Raw genomic sequence first — 9185 nt, forward strand, 5'->3', positions numbered from 1 at the left:
ATCCTCTATATCTACTGGGCTTTCTGAGAGAAGGTTCCGGACTTATGCAATCACCCTTAGTAGAGCTCCACAGTTTGTGCTATGTCTTAGGGAGCACCTATCTATAGTCAGGAGTCATACTCTCCTTTCCCTATCAGTCTATATCCATAATACATTCGCTTGATACCCATCCCACGCGTTCTACACGATCCTAGACATCCTTCCGCACTTGTGCTCTACGAGCGCGATCTTCCCGCGCCTCCGCGCCTTCCGCGCATTTCCCGCGCCCTCCGCTTACCTCGCGCGTTCCCGCGCCTCGAGCGCACTTAGTCGCCCGACTTCCGCCTGACTCAGCTTCCCCTAGAGGTCGAACATATCGCCCTCACATCAGAGCAGATTCCTCCCAGTCTGTTCGTTATACCCACATCGGTAAACCCATTTATTCCATCTTATCGCCGACTCCTGCAACCAAGCCGGACAGTAGCCCACAAAGAGAGCCCCACCGTACGCATTCAGCTGTGCAATGCAGTCGGAGATGGTGCTTGGTGCCTAGTTGACTGCGTTGGCTACTGGGGCAGCCGCAGATGACTGCGCTACAGATCGGAAGAGTTCTGGAATGTGCATTTGACTTGCCCGTTCCTCCATTTCGCCTGCCACTGCTTCCGCAGCCTTTGAGAGCTCCGAGTCCGAAGAAACTGAATCCAGCATACTGCCAAGAGGAGATTGCCGCGGAGCCTTGAAGATAGCCTTCCGAATCAAAGGGGTCGATGGAGGATCTTTGGGTTTTGGTGCTGCCGAGGCTACAACGACAGGTAGAGTAATCGGCGCACCGTGTCGTAAGAATGTTCCATTAAACTGTCTCACAGAAACAAAGCACAAACCTCAAGAATCAACGTCAGATGGTCAACTTTCTTCTCCTTTGCGTATCCTGGGGCTCCACTTGTCCCTTGTGAGATACCCTTCCAAAGGTGAGATATAATTGATGGATCAAAGCACCAAATATACCTCGTTGGCCAAGAACCTCTCCCTGCGTGCTTCCGTGCATCGGGCGGCCATGAAGTAGTAATGGCCCGGATGCTGCAAGGCATGGCTAGGATTCAACCCGAGGGCCCGAACAGTGTCTAGCTCTACGGGCGTGCTTGTCGATGACATACCAGCCGTGAGCGAATGAGGTGAATTTGTGGGGAACATCAGCGAAGAGTTTGATCCTTGTTCTAGAAGCTCTGCAAGGACGCGGTGTCTGGAAGACACAATAAGAAATTCGTTGGACGTATTGGATATAAGGGCCGTACTGTCTCGCCATCCAACTCCAATACTCAAATGTCTCCTCGCCTATACCCCATCCGCGTGAAAAATCTGCGAACCGGCGCATGTGGGAGTTGTGATGCGAAAGTGCAAGCAAGTGTTCGTGATTGTACAGGTAAAGTTTGGTTATCTGTTGGTTTAGCTGTAAGAGTAATCCTACAAGGCGCATGCAATCGCACCTTCACATTAATGGCGTCCGCAAGGACCTTGGCCTCTGCCCAGCGCTTGGTTCGAGGGAGCAGGATAGCAGTCGATCCGAACATAATCATGAGTGTCGCGTACGCATCTTAATAGTGTCTGAGAAACTTAGTATTACGATCTCTTTGAGAGCGATGAACGTGACGGACTTGAGCGCAACCTCGTCTTCACCCCTGAACTCTGCAAAACATGCCATCTTGTATTCATACCGCACGGTCCACCCTTCTGGGCGCAGTGGGCGGGTGCTCGCGGCACCCATGGAAGCAAGAGGCGGGGGTTGTAGGATGAAACAGATTGAGAGTGCCGATTGCGCTTGCGCCTGACACGCTTGGAGTGAGGTGTAGTATTCGAGTGCAGGTTCGTACAGGGCGTCTTGTAAACTAGGACATCATGTGGCGCAACCGTAGGAAACCTTTGCGAAATGTGCACCGCGATATACCAAAAGCGCACCTGGGTAGCCCAATTAGGAAGCCTTACTAGGCTGAACGATAACGTGCCTCGTCAACTATAATTAGGCTAGGATGTAGTAATATCCAGACACCAGTATTAAACCGTGCCCCAAATCACCTTGTACCTCTACCACCACCAAAGCCTAGTACTAATGTTTAAGTAAGCTGGCGCCCCGCCCCAGGAACGTATACCGCCGCCGCGCTCAATCCGGCACTTCCCGCAATGCGCCTATTTTCGTCATAGAGGTTGATTTGTCGGGTTCCCACGACCTTTCCCTTATCCCGACCACATAGCAGGCTGCTCACTGCAGGCAATCGCTGCCGCCTCTATAGCCTGGCCACTGCCCTCTACAACATCTGCCCAAGGCCACCACTGCCCTCTACAACATCTGCTTCATCTGCCTCACCCAAAATCCCAGCACCGCAGTCGTCTCTGCGCCCCCAGCACGTTGCTTGCAGCATTCTGCCTCCCATCCCACTCTACAACACCTGTCCCAGCACGCTGCTTGCACCAACCTGCCTCCCACCTTGTTATCCTTGCCCACCACCGCCCTCTACAACCCCTGCCCAAGTGGTCTGTGCACCCACCAACGCTCTAGTCTCGGCTACTCACCTACGCCCACAGAGTCATCACTTAGGGATCGCACTATTCAGATATTCACCCACCAACGCTCTAGTCTCGGCTACTCACCTACGCCCACAGAGTCATCACTTAGGGATCGCACTATTCAGATATTCACCCACCAACGCTCTGCTCTCAGCTACTCACCTATGCCCACAGAGTCATCACTTGGGGATTGCACTATTCAAATATCACTCTTGCTCCTCATGTCTCGTGGAGGAGGGTATCATAAGCTCAAGGGCCTCTCAAACTCGGTCATCACACACAAATTTCGAGGGAGACAGCGCCAATCGCGTATTCTGACAGCTGGCCGGCAGCTTCAACGCAGGGAAGTTACAGATGCAAGCCGTCAGGCTCAAATTCAAGGTATTTCTTTGCTTTATAGTTTTTATCGCCTGTAACTCTAACCCCCACGTCCCACTCATGTCAGAGATGTCCAATGAGGATCGCCATATGGTGGAGGATATGATGGCTGACTGCGGCATGGATATTGAGACCCTGCCGCTCACGGCACCTCCTGGAGACGAAGGGATGGAATTCAGTCATGCAGGTGGAGAGTATGAAGCATTCGAAGGACTTGCTGAGCAGATCGCAGATATCAGTGGCTAGCACGTATGGTTTTTATCTCTATATTCTCTCACTCATACCATATACTAGTCGCTATGTTGACCTCCGCACTCGACAGGACCGCACAGAAAATCAAACCGATCAATGGGACCTTCAGCTAGACCAGCTTGTCGATGCTTACCTCGACTACCGTTCTCGCGACTCTGGTGACGGGATGCCGACATTCAAAGATCCGGAACCACCTTTATGCGATTCTCCTAGTGTTTCATTGACTAACATTGAACTTGTTGATATATTTAGTACGTACAATTTTTTTTTTACTTCTACATACCCTAACTCATTTGCAGCACGAAGCCACAGTTCACCTCAATCACGGCTCTCACACAAATACCCCAATGAGACATTGATCTATCATGGCTACATCGGGTGCTCACCAATTTATCCAACAGTTGCCATATCACTGCGCACTCTTGCAGCCTACCGTCAAATACATCGAACTTGCCCTCGGTTCAGTGTCCAAGCCCAAGTCAAGAGTCTCTGTTTCCTGCATGACGTACGTATAAATCGCATCTTATGACTTCGCTAATGATGCTGTCATAGTCTCCCTATCGACCATACCTTTGCGTGCAATTTTCAGCCGCTTACGATATTTATCTGGAAATCATCCACCGTGTGAATCAGCGCCTTCGCAAGGCGCTGAAACATGACACACCGCATTGGTGCATGCTTAACGCATGCCCAGCATGCTTCTACGTGCTGGAGGACGAGCCTGCTCTAGAATTCGATTGGCTGGTGTCTATAGATGGCAACAATAGTCTGAAACGGTGGGACTCCGCGATCTACGGCTCAACCAGGCGTACAGATTCTCGTAAGGCACGGTCGGACTACTGGCTTGACACTTGTGATGTAGACAGGTTCAAAGATGAAGTCAGAACACGACAGGTAAGACGTCTCTCTGTGCACAACTGTAGTCTGATTATGCTATGCAGAGGGATTCGGACGATGACAACTGGACAGATGAAACCACCGCAAACGAAGGTGCTGGGACATTCACGTGCGTCAACCGGTGGCGTAATGCCGGACCAGACACTCGCAAAAAAATGTTCTCCGTATTCGATGAATCAGGTATTTTCATCGCAGCGTGTCGTCATCGATTCGTTGTTCTGGCATGCGACATGGTCCGGAGTGGGGAATTGTTAGGTTATTTTTCCCTCATCTTTATTGTTGCTGAGCTATAATTCTACAGGGCTAAATATCCGCTTGCTATTATTGAGAAGCTCCTCGCAGTGTATGGGAAGAATGGCGGCTGTGCCTACGACATCGGATGCGCCTTTTCGAAGACTTTAACTAACAGTTCCCTGGGAACGCAAGCACGCGAGTTAGATTTTCGGCTCATGGTAGGCGCCTTTCACGGACACGCCCATAACCGCAAATGCCAGCTAGACTGGCATCCCATGTACATTCCGGGAATCGGACACACTGAGGGCGAAGGTTGTGAACATGTATTCTCGTCATCAAATGAGCTTGCTCGCAGTACAAGACATGCGACCCCATTCCACCGGCGCCAGACAATCGAGGAGCACTTCTCGTTCTGGGACGCTGACAAATATGCCGCGCTCAGTGCGTAATTTTTTTTTTTCAAGTCCATCAATTATGCAACTAATGAACGATCAGGCACGTTTCTTTGGAATCATTATCGAGAGGGATTAAAATCGATTCAGACGCTCACCGCCGAGCTCACAGCCATCAAGGCCGAGTTATTTCTTACTGATGAAGATTTCCCGCGATTTCTTGATGAAGAACGTAATTACCTTGACAGATTGAAGCTGCCACCAATTCGGGATCAACTCTGCATACGCTACGTTGAGGTTTTGGACGAACTTGCCGAACGGCGGTGAGTAAAGTTTACATACCGTAATCGAGCCTATCTCTGATATGTCTGATCATTCTAGTGCTGATTGGGATGTAGCTCGCGAAGTTGGCAACAACGCCCTTACTAATATCCCCACTGGAGGCTTAACGCAGATCAACAGTGCCCTCGCACAAGCTCGTATTCGAGTTGACTCTTCATACATTAAGCTACAGAACGCCGAGGGACTTGTCGCGCATATAGAGGCTCAGTTGGCCGTGGACCAGCGGTGGGAGATTGGTGGACTGGAGTACCAACGTTTCAAGGAAGAAGCGAGCATGGGCAAGTATCGCACCGCCTTAGATGAGCTAGAGCGCCTCGTTGTGATGAGGCTGTTCGAGCTCTCGAAACTGTCATTATCAGGAACCGGTAAGCTCGTTTATGTCAAAATACGCACACTGATGAATTTATTTATTTTGTAGGGTACAAGCTACGGCAGCAGATTGGCAAAGCTCTACAACGTCGTTCAGAAGCTATTCGCAATGCCATTATTCGCTACAACACTCAAGCCGCCGGACTCAACCCACCGCGTCCGAATATTTCTTGGAAAGATATTGCTGATTATGGCTTTCTAGGCGAATTTGATCTTCTGCGTCATTCTCGCGATGACATTCGAAGCAGTGATTGGTCGAAGCCGGGTCATCGAGAGGCCACCACGAAATACTTCAAGCTTCATCGAGCTCGCGAAGAAATCACTCGTTTAAACGTTGAAGTTCGGCGCCTGCGCACCGCCATCCATGATGAAGAGCTTGGGGTGTCTGACGTCATGCAGGAACTTCTCGTTTCAGACCCTCACCTGGCCTGCGAGCTACAGCGCCAATATCGTTCGCGCCTGGCTATCAATGCAGTGCATTGTTACCGGTTGAGTCGCATTGAGAAACTCGCAGGTTTTTTCGGGAGCCAAAGGTGTTGGCGTCCGCCTTCAGCGCGCTGGTGAATCTACTCGTGATGCTGATCAAGTTGGCCATCGTGGTATGTGTTGTTTGAGTACATAGATCTCATACTAATCTATCTCACAGGACAACCGCTGGGGAATATTGCGAGTTTCCAGGTCAATTCTGAATCCCTCGAGAACACTGACCTTGACGCCATTGATCAAGAAGAACAAGATGCATTGACGGAAGAGATGGCTGATTATTTACAATCGATTGTTGACTGACTTGGGCACCACCTACTCGACATTGACTTGAGCACCAGTTACTTACCTCTTAGTTCATTAGTTCTGTATGTCTAGTTGTGATATAAACACTGTTTCCCAACACCCCGTCAGACGGAAATGCAGAAATGCGTTAATGTAGCATACTAAGGTGGGATATGCGATAATGTAACATACAGCTGTACATGTAGGATAGATAACGCGCGATAATGTAGCATACAACTGTACATAGGATATAATGTAACATACAACTGTAGGATAGAAAATGCGATAATGTAGCATACATATAATTGCTGAGCGCTGAGCCTCCGAACTTGAATTATAGTGCATGCAAGAACATCAATCTGTATGCGAGAACATCAATCTGTGTACATAATACTATAGCCATTACACCTCACAGCATTACATGTATTACACCTCACTTCTTCAACCACACCTCACATCCAACAACTCGCATCCATGAAACCACCGCCCTCTCCACCACCCTTCATTCTGGCGTCTTCCACCAACTTGAAGAAGCCATCTTCAAGTTCAGGTGCCAAAACAGTGGGATACCACCGCTTCACTATGTCAGGTCTTGCGGCTTTGTATACTTCTACTTTCGCACCAGGTTTCAGCAATAATGAGCGGCAAGCTGCTGCACGAGCTCTGCTTAGGCACGATGCTCATATCGACGGTACCCACTACCAGACGAGGAGAGCGGGGGGTCTTCACCCATCCTACCTCGGCTTCAATCAGCCAACTGACGTGAACGAGGCAGAGCGGACCCTGACTCACAGCGAGCTGGGCGAGGCAGCCCTCCAGGATGTCTTTGATGCGGTCAGTTGTTTCTACCTTTCTTTTTCTTAAACCTCACGATATTTCTCAGATCACTATGCAAGGACCGTCTTGATGGTGGAATATCAATTCTGATTCGATGCGCTGGCAGTGAAGCGACTCCGAATATCTCGCCCGAACAATTTCCCATCGATGTCTATATCACGCCCCGCGAGCTGCAAGAATCACAGCAGAGAATTGGCGGAGATGTTGCTGTCTTGGTGCAAGCATTTGCGCAGGAATTCGTGGTACCTCATCTCCAGCGCTTTACGGCTCGTTGTGCTGTTGAAAACGTGAAACCCCCAAGGAACTGTAAGTACTTCACTATTTATTTCATTATTTAATTGCTAATGAAGCTCTCAAGTCACAGCAACTCATATCAGTGCCAGTGGTCCACCACATCTCCCTCCACCCACAGTGGCCACAGGCGCTCGCATCCAGTGCTCGGCGCAAGCCTCCAAAGCCTTCTCCCCGCTACCTTCTTCGGACTCCGCAGCTCTTCGGCATGGAGCAGAATTGGCTCGTGGATCAGGGAACAAAGCCACGCCATCGACACCACGCTCCGAGATACGTCAACGTCGTCCGGCCGATATATTTGCCAAGCCTAGCCCACTTGCAGCGGTACCAAAATATGAAGGACTCGCTTGTGATCCTTCAGTCTTCGAGGCACCGTTGATCAGTATTGGGCCACGCACGGATGCCGCTCTTGATCATTTGAGATTGGGTGACGAAAACTTTGCCAAGGCTCCGTTCTTTGATCAGCAGTGTTCGCAGTAGTAGATGGGAGGCTATTACTGAGGTCTCCAGCATGGGACCTCAACTACGAAAATGCTTCCATTTTAGCTAACGCTCTCCTTGTAGACTTACAAGTGGGTATGAAGGCCGTCAACCCTGAGGTCGCTAATTTGGAGGTTAGTGATCTTCCATTCTGCGAATTTTTTCAAGTTGATCTGATTAATGTTTGTGCATAGCACCGATAATCGGTGCTTACCACGATCCTGAAACTTCTCGGCATTTTGGTTTTTTTGTGTGCGCTTTACTTTTTGGTCTTTATTACTGTAGATCTTAAATGTTGGTTTGTTAGTATGCAATAATGTGTCATTTCGTCCCGATCATGGACTTCAAACAAACATGGACCTGGTGCGTTAAATAGTTGAGAAAATATTTGACCATTGTTTGTTGACTCGTCTCTGCTGGTTCTCCTGATGGTCACCCAATCCTTTTATGCTAAGAAGCGTGTAAGCGGCGCAAAGCATATTCAGCCACCCACACGTCAACGTGCCAAGGTCGTGCTCAGCAAAGAGGCTCGCGCTGCTCTCAGACTTGACCGACGTGCAAAGTCCCTTCGATTCAAGGATTCTTTAGACGATGCTTGGAAGCAGCTGGACGACGCTACCAAAACCATCGCTACTACCCACCATAAAAGTATCCGGCGTGTTCAAAATGATTTGTACGTGGGTCGGGGGCTTCTCCGCTCGAAACGCTCAAAGCCGAATCTATGGAATGCGTTTTGCTGGAAGAAGAACCAGGATAGAGAGAACGGTGAGTTCATTTATTTATCACACACTTCATCGTGCGCACCGCTCAATTTTTTTTTGTAGAAGCCCACGGTAAAGCTGCACTCCAATCACTCGTGCATGATCACAAGGCTGAGTACCTTGCCCTCTCGAGGGAGGAGCAAGACGAACTGCTTGCCGAGTTCACTGAATGGAAGGAGACGAAGACTACCGGTATTCGTACCTCAACGAAGTCGAAGATAAACGACATCACACAGACCTTAAAGGCGGTCGAAAACGAGGTACGTTCTTAGTCGATTTTGATTGAATTTCTCTCACACGACCCCCCTAAATTTTAGCTCATCAGTCTGCATTGTCGTACGGGTGCAGAGTCTATTCTCTACACTACACGCGGCTCTACCGATCTTCCCCTTCGAGGTATCGCATTTTCCACCGACGGTGTCGAAAATTTTATGGGTACCGTCATGGGCATTGATAACCAAGACTTAGTCAGTAAAATGGAGGGTTTTGCAGTACAAGGCATGCAAGGTGAGTGTCTGCCTACTAGTATCGTGTTCTCTGTCTAATTACATTCAGGTTCTGCCAAAAACCACAAGAAGCGCGTCTCCGACAAACGTTCAGAAATCCGGGAAATTATCAACAGAAAACTTCGTGAGTATTGATTCTT

General features: G+C 49.4%; 5 protein-coding genes across 5 annotated transcripts; 4 read left to right on the top strand and 1 right to left on the bottom strand.

The window, feature by feature from the left end:
• Positions 1 to 528: 528 nt before the first annotated feature.
• On the bottom strand, positions 529 to 1547 carry DEU56DRAFT_935242 (Foie gras liver health family 1-domain-containing protein; the record flags this gene model as incomplete). Its single annotated transcript, XM_041358787.1, has 5 exons — positions 529 to 834; positions 861 to 938; positions 985 to 1219; positions 1272 to 1414; positions 1464 to 1547. 5 exons carry the CDS (start codon positions 1545 to 1547, stop codon positions 529 to 531), a joined length of 846 nt encoding a protein of 281 aa, XP_041201132.1.
• Positions 1548 to 3334: 1787 nt separating this feature from the next.
• On the top strand, positions 3335 to 4748 carry DEU56DRAFT_749413 (uncharacterized protein; the record flags this gene model as incomplete). Its single annotated transcript, XM_041349439.1, has 5 exons — positions 3335 to 3419; positions 3468 to 3673; positions 3721 to 4062; positions 4092 to 4315; positions 4367 to 4748. The coding sequence occupies 5 exons, from the start codon at positions 3335 to 3337 to the stop codon at positions 4746 to 4748; spliced, it is 1239 nt and encodes a 412-aa protein (XP_041201133.1).
• Positions 4749 to 5654: 906 nt separating this feature from the next.
• Positions 5655 to 5927, top strand: DEU56DRAFT_698296 (uncharacterized protein; the record flags this gene model as incomplete). Its single annotated transcript, XM_041347276.1, has 1 exon — positions 5655 to 5927. A coding segment is annotated over one exon (273 nt), but the record flags the coding sequence as incomplete, so codon positions are not given.
• Positions 5928 to 6644: 717 nt separating this feature from the next.
• On the top strand, positions 6645 to 7345 carry DEU56DRAFT_749435 (uncharacterized protein; the record flags this gene model as incomplete). The annotated part of the gene is made up of 2 exons (XM_041349440.1): positions 6645 to 7004; positions 7067 to 7345. The coding sequence occupies 2 exons, from the start codon at positions 6645 to 6647 to the stop codon at positions 7343 to 7345; spliced, it is 639 nt and encodes a 212-aa protein (XP_041201135.1).
• An 861-nt stretch (positions 7346 to 8206) lies between these two features.
• DEU56DRAFT_919901 (uncharacterized protein) lies at positions 8207 to 9173 on the top strand (the record flags this gene model as incomplete). Its single annotated transcript, XM_041358347.1, has 4 exons — positions 8207 to 8543; positions 8603 to 8799; positions 8857 to 9046; positions 9095 to 9173. Coding segments are annotated over 4 exons (803 nt in total), but the record flags the coding sequence as incomplete, so codon positions are not given.
• Positions 9174 to 9185: the final 12 nt, after the last annotated feature.

The sequence above is a fragment of the Suillus clintonianus genome (assembly GCF_016758775.1).
Source record: "Suillus clintonianus strain FC179 chromosome Unknown DEU56scaffold_187, whole genome shotgun sequence".
NCBI lineage: Eukaryota > Fungi > Basidiomycota > Agaricomycetes > Boletales > Suillaceae > Suillus > Suillus clintonianus.